Raw genomic sequence first — 13,935 nt, forward strand, 5'->3', positions numbered from 1 at the left:
GTTGGCCTAATCTCTTGCTATGCCCAGGCAGAATATCCAATTCTTTTTAGCTATTATGTGGAGTTCAAAACAAGGCACCAGCTACTCTGACCCAGCATTAAATGAGACTCAATTTTTCCTTGGCTATGGGCATTCGATACCATAGTGCATTCGTTCTATCTATATGTACCACAGAACTGCCCAGTATTTGCAAGTTCAGTAGAATGTGCTGCATCACTCCATTTATTCCAGTTTATTACTCCTTTAGAAGAACTAAATGTATTAGCTGTGAGGGGCGGCTGAGAAAAGTACAAGAAAAAACGTCCTGTTTCATCTTATCCCACCTTAGGCCTATAATTCGATAGCTTAAAGAAGACATTTATTAAGAAAGAGAAAGAGATTGTATCCATTACTATGGTAGCTATGTACTTTAAGGCAGCACTGACAGACTGCAGCTGGGGAACAAAAGAATCCAAATAAGGAAGAAAACATTAATTCAGGGTACAGAGTTATTTCTCTTGACTGGACAGAAGTTTCTATAATGCTCAATTTACCTGTTTTGACATAACATATCCAATTCATTGGGTTTGCAAGGGCATTACCTACTCTGCAGCAATATTCCTTTGCTCTGCTGCCCTCTAAGTAATTTGAGATCACAAAAACAAACGTGAGATTAAAAACTGAATATTAGCTACAGTAAAAAAATTACAGGACTTGTGGTTTTAATCACATACTAGCTGTCATCACAGCAAATGAGTGAGATTTGGTATTTGGGAGAAGATCACAAATTTTTTGTTTCTTCTTTCTAATATAAGTGCTTTAAAGTTGTTGAGCTGTACAGAGCATATTGCTAATATCAGTTTCCACACTGTATACATTTAGAAGAAAGGTGCTTATAACTGTTATGCCAGCCTCCTGATTAAAGCTCTCTTATGGGCTTGGTGGCTCAAACTAACCAAAGCAAGCAGAGAAATTTTAAACAGACTTTGATTCTGAAGTGGCTTGAAGAAACTAAGAAGCATCTCAGGGAAAGCCCAAATCCGACCTCCTTTGAGCTTTGGAGTAATTGCGTACCCACCCAAAACCAGTGCTTCAGATGCAACTAAACTGCAAATAGCATGTAATGTTCAATCTCCTTTCATCCGTTCCCCACAATTTGTCATTGTATTTACTAGTTATCAAAGCTCTTTCCTCTAATAAGATTCTTTTTCTTCCCAGTTCATTTCCCTTTTTCACCCATGAATCCAGAAGTGAAGATGATATTGTGCTGAACTTATGAGACCATATCCATTTCCAGCAGCAGACTGAGTTGGTGTGCTAAATTCGGCATTTGCTGCTACAGGGAGAAACTGGTTGCAAATGGTTATGTTCTTATGTGAACACAACTAGCTGAAATAAGTACCATGGGAATGCTACAAATGACAGTCTGTGCCAATTCTCCTTTGAATAAAAATTCTAATTACATAAAAACTTTCTTTAAAGCTATCTGAAACCTCTGGACTAGATTGCAACACAGATTAAAGCAACCATAAGTTATCTGCAGTGAAAACACAGCCAGCAGAGCTTTTAGTGTTGATTACGTTCAGCTAGAAATTTTACCCTGAGTTTGTACAATTTTTATTATAATATGAATCATGGAGCATTTAATATAAAATCAGCACAATTGCAAACAGAGCTGTCAAAGTGTGTTTCTCTGATGTACGAGAGGATGAGCTTCCACTAATGAGGCCTGATTTTCCCAGGGCAATAATAATAATAAAATCTAAAAGAATGAATTAAGATACTGTTATTAGTCTACTACAGATTGAAGAACTTGGCATTTAGCAGAAAAGTACCTTGGTCTCAGTACTTTCTGACTGAATTATAGCTAATGCTCATGGATTAAACAAAAAAGAAAAAAAGAAAGGTCATTACACTCCACAGTAAAAAAAAAAATGGGGAATCTGTTCTTATCCAACTGCATATTTCTTTTATGCAGAATGAAATAGGCTCTTCCTTTAGGTCACTAAGATGAGAGGGAATACTGGAAAACGGGTGCAGCAACCAGAGGCATCGATCCAAATCCAGTGCTCACTACGTAAATGGGAAGTCTTCATTAGCTTCAGCAGGATTTAGATCCACCTTTTCTGTGGCCATTTTGAAAAGCAAAGCAAAGGGGTCTGGGGAAGGTTACTGGCAAGTGGTGCTAACTGTAGAACAGCGGCCATCAGCAGCAAGAGCCGTGGAAGAGGAAGAGGAGGCTGGCTGTGAGATCTGGAGTCATTTCCAGGCTCTTGTGAAAGCCTCTTTTGTTCCTCAGTCAAGAACGCAACAGGCAAGTCATATGCTGACGATGAAACCATAAAGGTGTCGTTTTTTCGCTTTTCAAAAACAATGTTTCTAACTTCCACTAGGTACATTAATATTAATCCTACGTGAAAGGGTAAAATGAAAGATTTGTGCTGTGCAGAAGCAAGAGAAGTTGGCAAAGCCCACAGCCAGCAGGAAGTCTATTCAAAAGACTAATTAGAGCCACAGAAACCCTCCAGCCCATCAGAGCCTTCCTTAAAGAATATATTTAGTAGTTTAGCAGAATCGCTAATGATTTAGTGCATGAGCTACAGAACTATGGCGATTAGTGGGTTAGTGCTCTCATACTGACCGTGAATTGTTGTGAAGCTGATTTACATACAGCTTTATAAGAGAATGCTCATCAGCCACAGGACTGGCTGCATTTATACCCCCAAGTAACCTGAATGATTCAAACAACGAAACCTTGTTAATACCCCAAAAAGTATACATAGAGAGCAGTGTGTTCAGAGTGGGTTCATTAACATAAATACAATTTGCAGCCATTTAGAAAGGATACTGACTTGACAGTTTGTACAGTGCTTTTTCCTTTGAATAAAAAGATGCAAATTAAATTTATAAGACATGAAAACAAAAATAATGAGAATAAGCTGTCAAACACTTAAAATCCTGCTAGGTCAATGAAACCAAAGTTACAAAACTTTTAGTATACATGCAATGTAATTGCTTTACATATCAGGGTACCGTTAACTCTAAAAAAGCCAGAACTGACTGCTGCATCATGGAAACTTTTTGCTGTGTAAGGATGTTGTACTATCCACTTCTATGGAAGTCTGGGTACCTACAGTTGGAGGGGTTTATTGCCTCCTGCCTTCAGGGGATTCTCCATGAAGGAGTTCTTACTCTAGGAGAAGAGGAATTCCAATGGCTCAGGAATCATGTACGTTTAATTCTGATAGTTAAAGACAGACAGTTGAATTACTGAAGAACACAAAAGTAAAATAATCAGAAATTTTTCATATGTAAAGAAAAACAAGCGGCACAGTAGGTAGTGCTTTGATTATTACTGCAGGTCCCTGGCCTAAATGGCAAAGCATACTTTTGTTGAATGAGCACAGGGACTTCTTAGGGATAAACAGAAGCAACAGCTATACTCTTAAAGAGCATTGCTCTTAATAACCTGTCCTGGAGAGGCCACAAATAGATTATTCTGCCTTCCACATAAAATCCCATATATTCCAACAACAGAAATGAATTTGCATAGACAGCAGATCTGGTCTTGGGGGCTGCTTTGGGATTGGCTTTCAAAAAGCATCTCAGTCACACCCAGCAGCTACCTGCACTAAGATAACACTGAGAGTATACAGTTTATAGCTCCTGGTAACAAAGTTCATAAATCAAAGTAGTAGTAAACCATCTTTACTCTGACATTGCACTGTGGTACACTGCCTTTTCATTTTGGTGTTAAAACACGTAGTCATGCATACCCAGAGATTGTGTTTGGTTATTTGGGAACGCTGAAGCACTGACACATACAGCAGGAGCCAAGCAATAAAATGCACCCAAGGAAGACATCTCGCTCATCTTCCCCAATACAGCAGGAAGTTATTTTTCTGCCACCTTCTCATCTATGTGCATTGGTAGGCTTACATAGATTGGGTGAGACAGCTAGCAAATGCTACGCACATATTTTGGCTGTATGAGCCAAAATATTGAGCCAAAACGTACAGAGTCAGCTGCAAGCACCTTCTCTTTGGGATTAATGTTTCTGACAACTCTTCTCCAGTTTGTTTGCTGAAGGGTCACTATATTAATAGAATCACAGAATAGTGTGGGATGGAAGGGACCTTTAAAGGTCATCTAGTCCATCCCCCCTGCAATGGGCAGGGACATCTACAACTAGATCAGGTTGCTCAGAGCCCCATCCAGCTTGGCCTTCAATGTTTCCAAGGATGGGGCATCACCACTCTGGGCAACCCCTTCCAGTGTTTCACCACCCTCATTGTACAAAACGTCGTCCTTATATCTAGGCTGAATCTACCCTCTTTTAGTTTAAAACCATTACCCCTTGTCCTATCGCTACTGGCCCTGCTAAAAAGTCTGTCCCCATCTTTCTTATAAGCCCCCTTTAAGTACTGAAAGGCTGCAATAAGGTCTTCCTGGAGCCTTCTCTTCTCCAGGCTGAACAACGCCAGCTCTTTCAGTCTTTCCTCATAGCAGAAGTGCTCCATCCCTCTGATCATTTTTGTGGCCCTCCTCTGGACCCACTCCAACAGGTCTATGTCCTTCTTGTGCTGGGGACCCCAGAGCTGGATGCAGTACTCCAGGTGGGGTCTCACCAGAGCAGAATAGAATCACCTCCCTCGATCTGCTGGCCACGCTTCTTTTGATGCAGCCCAGGATATGGTTGGCTTTCTGGGCTGCGAGAGCACGTTGCTGGCTCACGTCCACCTTTTCGTCTCTCAGTACCCCCAAGTCCTTCTTGGCAGGGCTGCACACAATCCCTTCATCCCCCAGCCTGTATTGATACTGGGGCTTGCCCCGACCCAGGTGCAGGACCTTGCACTTGTTCTTGTTGAACCTCACGAGGTTCACACAGGCCCATTTCTCCAGCTTGTCCAGGTCTTTTACTCTAAGACTACTTTATTTATTATCTTATTCCAAGACTACTACTTCTCTCTTGTAGCCTTTAATGAAAATCTGAATGGTTTAACAGGAGTAAGGATGTCTTGCTATATCCTGCAACTATGAACACATTTTCTCTTTGTTCATATCATATCTTGCAGTACGATGTAGGCATTCCCAGTAGGCAATGCCATGTCCCAGTTCCTATTCCCACAGTGCTGCTACAAAATGGCTTCTCACCAGCAGCCCATTTTCAGCCCCTATAGGAGGGTGCCTAGGTTGCATGTGAGCACATTTTAGTGGGATGTAATGGTTCAAATGAGAACTGAAGTTCTGTGCTCTACTGTGAGGAGCTTGGGGTGCCCTAACTCCAGCTCTCCATCCAGTTGTCTGGGTATCAGTCCAAAATAACCAAGGCATTTCTCTGCTCATGTCTGTTAATTTCATTTTGTGGGTGGTGTTTTGGTTTTGTTTTTTTTCCAGAGAGGGAATTGAAAATTGAAACCTCCACCACTATCTAACACAAATAAGGATAAGAACTCACCTTCTGTTTGCAAAAGGACTTCCTGAGGGAACAGAGTGGGAGAAGAGTGTGTCGTTCATGCTGGTTACAGGTCGAGGGGGCCTAGAAGAAGGCAAAATATCCAGCTGCATTAATTTTGCACAAAAACACCCTCCATCGGCAACAGTATTTACAGAGAATTGAATGAGCTTCTTCTATAAAGTAATGTTACTACTGGCATCTTCTGCTTTAAGTAGCAACAGTTCCAAATTAAAGATGCTGTGTATTTAAGCAGAAGTTGATAAAAACACCCTGTTACTTAGTCCTGGAAGGAAATAATGCTTTTGTGTGTTCTGAGGTGAGTTTTAAGCAACTTGCTTCATTTTTTTCCCTGCTTTGGCAAAATAACCACTATGTCATTTTTCCTTTCCAGAGCCTGTAGTCCAGGGTGCAGTCACTGCTTTCAACCAGCTAGGCTGAGCATGGGTAGCAGGTTCGCTGTGGCAGCATGGAGGTCTGCAGGGCATAACTGCCAATAAATTACACATATTTTCATTACGTTATCCCTGGCGCTAAGCTCCATGCTACCATACCCACATAGTGACCACAGCATACCTATAGCCCTCAGTATCCCATAAAATACATGTAGAACTAAACTGGTTTAACTGCAAAGCTTTTCAAGTGGTATATCAAACACCCAAATCAAAATTTAAAATAAGTATTTAGTTTAAGAGGACCCATTAATAATGATGGTTTTATGATTACATTCTTTATTTCCTGCTCTTACTAAAAATGAAATGAGAAGGAATATTTCCTCTGCTTCCTTTTATTGTCTACTCTTAAAAAATATTTTGTGCATAATTTTTCCTTCTGTATCCATTAAGGAGAAATTTCCCCTTCTTAATGGACTTCTTATGCAACATTGGGCAAAAGATATAGACACCCTGGAAAAACTAAAAAATATGTTATTAAAGTCACAGGGGTTTCAATCAGATATGAGCAGAACCTGAAGCCATATGTAATTCAAATTGCCTAGATTTCAAGTTGGTCAATATCCCCTTTAAGCTCTGTGAAAGATCTGTCTGGCTTCCTGAATTCTGCAGATGTGCAAATGAAAACAGAGTAGCCATCTGCAAAATATTCACTGGGATCCAATTGTGCAAGACAACCCAATTGTGCAAGACAACTGGTCATCCAAACCATTTGTAAGAAATGAAGAAAGCCAGTTCTGCACCGAAGTGAACTATTACTATATGTTTTCTTTCTTATTTTGTAACTGTTAGAAAACAAGCATAAATGTGGTCTTTGATAAGTCCAAATGGATTTCTCAGCCTGACAATACCCCACTGATTTTAAGAAGTTGAAAACTGGGAATAGAAAGATGTAGGATTTAGCATGTTGTTTATTTGTATGAAAATATAGTTTTAGCCTAACCCTGTGCCCGCAGACCCACATGAAAGACTCCAGTTCTGGTCAGTCACGAATTTGAGAAGCAGCACTTTGTGCTCTATTTATTTATGGAGAAGTGTTTAATATTATTTTTCATGGACTCCTTCATCAAAGCTAGGAAGAGCTTGGATGAGGCCATGACCAGAGCCAATCCACTGGAAAGGCCATTGTGGTATGAGTCTTGAAATACAGAGATGAGAGAATAAACTTCAAGAGAATACTTAGAAACTAATTTTATTTAATGGGTAAGCAACGAGTATTTTGTTGCCTGGGAATTGTAAACTGGTGATTGATGTAAGGAGAAATAGTTCAACCCAACTAGATGTGACTACTGCATTTTTCCTTTTCTCAATGCAATCACTGGCCAGTGAACATATTCAAAAACTAACTGGGCACAGGCTGGGGTTTCTGAAAGATGGGTCCAACCCTGGGCTGTGGAGTCCTAAACAGCAGAGGAGAAGGGAGGACAGGCTGGTTCTCAACCCTGTCCCAGAGAAGGAGGCAGGAGGAGTGCTCCCTTGGCAAAGCTTGGGCTCTCCTTTGCCTTGCACCCAGTCCGCCTCTGCTGACTGAGCAGGAAGGGGGTGTGTGGCACCCATGGGCTTCAGCAGATCACCACATACACACTTCAGGTTCATGTCTTCTCTGAGCTTTATCTCAAAATAGGGGTGGAAGAGAAAGTTTCTAACCCCCAAAAGAGCTCTTCCCTTTTACTGTCTCTGTATTCAAAGACAATTACTTATTTGGCTCTGGACTCTTAAAAAAGTTAAGGATTGGTAATACTGAGATTATCACATCTTTTCCAATCTTCTTCCTCCAATAAGTGTACCAAAGAAGAAAAATACTCACCAAGTATCTCTTTTGCAGCCAAAATGAAATGGAAAAGAGATCATTAATTAAATTGTCAGTTTAATATGTATGAGGTCTAAGTAGTGCATTGGACACACTCTATTCTTACAACCCTGATTCTGCAAAAAGCATGAGAGCCTCTACACGTAAAAGGTCATTGATCTATTTACATATGCAGAGTTACTCTTGTAGACCTATGTCTATAAACTCAAATGCTTTGCTAAGGTTTTGTGATTAGCATTAGTTTGTCAATTCTTATATGAAGAAAAATATATTAAATTAATCTGAGTTTTCCAAAAGCAAGTTTCTAAAAGGCTGATGCCCACTGTCACATTCCTCAGGTTCAGCTTGAATATCAAATGGATGTTCAAACACACATGTACAGTTGTGTGATGGGATAAGACAAGAACAGCAGACTTTATGGTAAAGAAAAGGAAAACTCAGCTATTGAATACAAATGTGTATCTTTCTGAGGTTATTTCTAAACTTCTGGAAGTGAGTGATTAAGCTTTCTGATAAAAGTGAGCTGATGATAGTCAATCAGCTTTCCTCAAGGAGGCAGAAAACACTTAATACTATTGAAATATGCTATGTAATAAATGCATGTTATGGCATAACATACTCACAGTAATAACCCAAATTAAACAAGAGGAATTTTCCAAAGTGCTCCATGCTGGTCTAACCTCTTCACACTGATGTAAAAAATAATGCTCCCACAGGCTTAGATGGAAACGAAGTCAGGCCAGTGCAGAATGCATTTGAAAAATACCTCCATGATGCACTGGCCATGCCATTTGCCATCTCTTCAGTCTGGTGTTTCTTTTTTGTTGCCAATCTTATGTATAGAAAGGGAAAATGACCCCTCCAATGGTGGGGGGAGTTCCTCCATCAGGTTACTGATACCTTTATAACTATTTCTCTAGACAAGCCTTAGAGATGTGTTTCTTGCTTAACTGAAAATTTTGTGTGGCACAAGTAAAACAAAAAACCCATGCAGTCTTCCTGTCTGGTACCACTCAAAGGTGGAAGAACGATGAAGAGGAAAGGCTGTATAGTAATGCGGAGAGTACTTGTCCCCATTTTAGAAGCTAAGAAAAGGATACTGTTTTGTTGCCAAAATTCTTCCACTTAATGCACATATAAAACCCTTTTCACCTGGATTCCTGCCCAGAGCTGTTTCTCTCAACTTCCATTATGTTTAAAAATAAAAATCACATCAGCGAGAAGATATTCTCAATGAGGTACTGTAGCATATCTCTCCCCTCAGTTAATTTATGTGAATTACGCTGTAGATCATGCTACCTCCACAACTTAAAGGTTTTTCACTCATGTATCATTATAGCCAATATATATTGCCAAGTTATATTGCCTTCAATCTATGAATAAAGAGAAACTCTATCATAAAACAAAATAGATGGCGGTTTGTTCTCACATCCAATCACTCTAAATTATGTCTGTATAGTTAGGAAGAAGGGAAGGTGTTAATTTCACAGCAAAGATTTGGAACAGATCCTACTCAATTATGGTACCTTCCCCTTGCCTTGCCTAAACGCACAATAGCCCAGTTTTCACTACCCGTTATCTTCTGACATACCCCCAGGCCTTCGAGGGCCTCCAGCCAACAGGGAACAGAGCCTTCTCTTTCAGTTTCGCGCTCCCTGTCTCTTTCCATTTCTCTTAAGGATGGCCCAAATCTGCCCTGTGAAATTATCACTGACTTGCCAGCAGAGCCAGGCTTTTATACCATGCACAGCAGTGGGGTAGCTCAGCAGATCCAGCTCTGGATGATTTCTTCCAAAAACCAACATCCTCCCACTACATCTCCAAAAAGAGGTGCAGGGGTTTTAACTGGCAGTCGAGTGTAACAGGGATTTGGCACTATGTATCTGTCAGAGGCACCTTGTGTCTGAAGAGCAGAGCACTCTTTTACACCTTGAACAAGTTCTGCTATAACCACATGAGGATGATATAACCACATCAGCGTGATTTATCCTTAAAATGTCAGGTAGGTTAGGTGAACTTCCCAGGTGTCGCACAGCCCACAACAGCCGACGTGCACTTGCCCTTAAAGATGCTACATACAAACATTCAGTACTGACAAAAGTAAATATGTATAATAATTACAGACCAGAATAGTTCCAGCAGCCAGTACCACAGATACGCAGCATGCAAATACAATTTTAATGGCTGCTGCTTGAAATGTTTCAGTCAGGGATCCTGGGAAGATGGTTAAAAAAAGATATTTTCTTAAGAAATATATCAGAATAAGAGAAATACTTCAAAGAGTGTTTTTTGAATAATTTTTCCAAGTTAATTTCTTTGTAACTTTCTTCCAACCAATGTCTTGATTTTTCCTGAATTCTGTGGAAAGTTTAACTTTTTCTTTTGAGGACCCAGGAAGCAAAGGTAAAACAAACTGATAAATGAGAAAATCTGACCAACTGCCACTATGGATGGTGGACACCCTTTAGAAACAAAAAATCCAAAGTGATAATTTCCCCACCCTGCACAAATACATTTTCTCTCTGCTTTAAGTTTCTTCGCTCCTGCAGAGAAGAACTAGTGACACAAACTACTATACCAAAAAATAACTTTGCTTTCCCAAAACATCAGAACGTAAAGATAATAGTCTCTCTTCAAGTGACTTAGCAACTAAAGACACACTTCTTACGCAGACTCATATAACTCTTCAGGGCTGGGTGAAGCCACAGCTCCATTAAAGTCAGCGAGAACTCTGCACTGATTTCAGCAAACTTGGTCAGACTTCACTTTTCTCTGGTGCCTCATGTCAAGACATACCTGTGATACACTGAAGTTGAGAGTCTCTAGATGACAAACCTAATGTTCTCAGCATGAATACATCCCAAAATGCTGAAACTCTATGCAACTGCATGGATATCTCTTGAGGAGAACGGGGACGTACCAACATTGTGTCCCAGTATTTGGTTATACGTACATATCCCACTGACTTTCCAAGTGCAGTCATACCAGAAGAACATTTTTAGACTAAATACCCCTATCAGCAAATTTGCACTTGTGATGCATTGAGCTTGATACGCCACAGCTGCCTCCCATTTTGTTCAGAGCTATAGTATCTACACCCGGTGTAAGCAACTCCTACAACAAAGCTTACTTTCTCTACAGCACACAGATACTTACACAATATGAGCCAGGTTTAGAGGTTTTTCAGGCTGGTCAGGGAACATTGGGTGCAAAGGTTCACGGCTGGAAGCACAGCTTAAAGACTTGCTAAGTGCATTAGTTAGCTTCTTAGCAGGTGATTTCTGGGAGGAACAAGGAAGGTAGAGGTAATCTGGACAAGTAAGGTGCATACTGTTTCTGCTATCGGAAGCACAAAACAACAGGAAGCTCTACAGCTTACGTACCTATTGACTGACATCCCCCTTGCCCCCCTCCCACCCGGAGAGTCTGGTAAGGCAAAGGCTGCTCAGTTTGGAAGAAAGATTACTCTTACCTTCAGGGGCCTTTAGAGTAGGCTCGGGGGGTATATCTATATGGACAGATGCAGTTGCCATGGCTTCTTTGCAACACTGCACTTAGGTAGTATTGAATGAAGGACAGCAAAAAGTTAGTGTCGCCTGGACTGGAGCTGGCTCGTACCTCACCATCTTGGGAGTGCAAGCAGAACAAATCTGTGCATGCCTGTCCATGTAGATACACTGTATGGGACACCGTTTCCTTCCTAGTTGTGGGCCAGGCACAAGGCTGCTATATTCTTTCCCCTCGCTAGTATTTCCCGCCTCAGCTCCAGCACCCTGTACTGTTTAGCTGCTGCTATAAAGCTCCTCTTCCACCTCCCGTGGCTGCTGCAGCCCCTGCCACACCAGGGAATGAGAAATTTGGGACACATGCATGGCAGGAATTGCCCCACCATGGCGACAGCGCACCAGAAGAGGCTGACGTACTGTTACTGTCACCAAAAGATGGGGAGGCTCTGCGCAAGAAGCATGCTTTTCACCCTGAAATCCCATCAGCAAGTCTAAAAAAAAAAAAAAAAAGTATTTTCTGCTTTCTAGTTATCTTTGGACACTCTTTGCAATTGAACACTTTTCTAAGGAAGGGCTCGGAGATCTAGGATGTCTTTTAGGCTGTGTGAGATTCTCAGGGAATCCAGCCAACCTCTCTGTGATTCAGCTTCTCTGCCAGTAAAACATATCCTTACACTGTCTCCTCCCGCCAAAACACAGCTCTACACGCTGAAATTTAAAAATCTTTTTGGAACTTAACAGGAGTGGCATTGTATTTGTGCACACACATCCTGCATCAACTTATGACTGTAATCAAGATAAGAATGAAATATTTCTATTACAGAAATTCAACCTAAATATGTAAAGGTCAGGCTTTTTCTCTTTCATTATAAATGCGATTTCACTCTGAATTGAGAACAGTTGAGTTCCACTGCACCCATGAACACCTTTAATCTGCATGTGGAGCTCGATACAGATGTGTTATGGAGAATGCTAACCAGGTTTGAAAGAATGCTAATGAATGCTAACAGAAAGGCAATTTCAAACTTGAAGCGAAACATTTGTTTCTGACAAGGAAACATTTGAAATCACTAGGCATGTAGTCACGTTTTTGTCTTCTGCTGAGCAGGAATCTTAAGTTTTCCAATTACTTCCTACCTATAATTATAGCTCCCTGGCTACAGCAAAAAATGATTTTATATCACAAATTGCTGTTAGGAAGAGCAGAGCTACGTAGTGGGCACTCTCCTATTCAGAGACCAAACTCAAACCATTCATGTCTATGCAACAAGCAGCAATTAGGACCCACAAAAACAATTACAGACCCAGATCTGCTGGGATGCAGCGCGGGGCTGTGTGACTGGCATACAGAGCAAACCACATCAAATTTAACCCCTGCCTGCTCCATCAACAGAAAACCAGACATTTGAGAAGTGTTAAGCTTCAGAACTTTGTTAAAAAATACACACAAAGTGCTGTACAAATGTGAGTTGTTGCTATATGCATAATTTTCTTTTTTTTTGTAACAATATACTTTTGTAATATTTGAGATTAGTTAGGATTTTTCTGCTGGTCTCTAGATTTGAACCCTGAAGGACTGGGCTGCTCTGTGACCAAGGGCTTCTGTTGGGGCTTTGCTCCAGTCCGTGGAGAGCTTAGCCCCCAGGTCTGATGCCCTTCTGAGAAGGTTAATGTAGCTGTTGATACTTCCCTTTCAGCTCAGAAAAAGCATTGAATTATTTTGTTTAACAACGAAAAGACTGAAGTATGTTTTTCTCTACAGTAAACATGACTGTGGATCTAAGCCTGTGACCATGCTCAAATCTACAGTGCCAGGACCATCCCAAATGCTACGCATATGCCACAGCCACTCGACTGAAAATATCGATGAATGAGCGTTAAGTATTCATCACTTCATTTACACACAGCCAAACAGAGCAAGCCAATGATGATTTTACCGTGAGTCCTGTGGGAACGGGAGACGCTGCCGTGCGCCTGGCGCCCTGCTGCCAGCCCCCCCTGCGCTGCCCTCCCCGCGGCACGCACCCTCACAGGCGCCCCAGATCCTCACCCAGAAAAGACCATTCCCACCTCTGCGCTCTCCCGACGGCTCCCAAGGCCGGAGCCTCCCTGTCGGGGTTGCCGGTTTGAACCGGCAGCCCGGCTTCGAGCCTCCTCGTGCCGGACAGCTGCCCGGAGCTGCGGCCGGGGGCTTCTCCACCAGCTGGAGGGCAAAGCAGTCTGCAGCAAGGCGCGAGCCTTCCCTTACCCATGACGTGTACTCTTTCATTTGGTGCTGGTTGCTGTGGGAACCGCTGGCATGGCCCCTCCAGAAGCAGTCCTGACAGAGCTGGTAATTGTGACACTGCTGGCAGCGGTAGCGAAACCCCATCATGCTCTCGCTGTGGCAGTAGGAACACTCGACAGGGTGGAAGACTGCGCAGGAGGGAGAAACACCGAGCCGTAAACCAAAGCAGAGAAACCCCCAGCAAAAGTTTACAGACAAAGTCCCGAACTGAAGGGTGAATCCCTTCTTTGTTTCTAGCAATCTGCAGCGTCGGATGCTGCCTGCAGCTTTGACGCGTGAAAACTCGAGTAGCTGCCCAGCAACCTGTGCTGAGCCACGGCCAGCGCTTCCTGCGCTGGGCACCAAACCCCTCAGCCCTTCTAGGCTGATGCCTGCACCTCCTGCTTGCAGCAGCGAAAAATGTGCTTGGTGTCTAACAGAATACATGATAGAGGAAATTCATATGT

General features: G+C 41.9%; 1 protein-coding gene across 4 annotated transcripts in view; it reads right to left on the bottom strand.

Moving 5' to 3' along the window:
- DTNA (dystrobrevin alpha) overlaps nt 1–13,935 on the bottom strand; it is a gene marked incomplete at both ends in the record, with an annotated part of 97,853 nt that overhangs the window by 38,847 nt on the left and 45,071 nt on the right. For 2 of the 4 annotated variants that reach the window (XM_082306282.1, XM_082306281.1), the window contains 4 exons: nt 2,621–2,710; nt 5,438–5,518; nt 10,853–10,977; nt 13,451–13,617. In XM_082306282.1, the coding sequence (XP_082162408.1) occupies nt 2,621–2,710; nt 5,438–5,518; nt 10,853–10,977; nt 13,451–13,617 (463 nt within the window). The remainder of the gene's footprint in view (nt 1–2,620; nt 2,711–5,437; nt 5,519–10,852; nt 10,978–13,450; nt 13,618–13,935) is intronic. The other 2 variants (XM_082306284.1, XM_082306283.1) reach the window with 1 other exon arrangement.

This window comes from Platalea leucorodia (assembly GCF_965183815.1).
Source record: "Platalea leucorodia genome assembly, chromosome: 1".
Classification (NCBI taxonomy): domain Eukaryota; kingdom Metazoa; phylum Chordata; class Aves; order Pelecaniformes; family Threskiornithidae; genus Platalea; species Platalea leucorodia.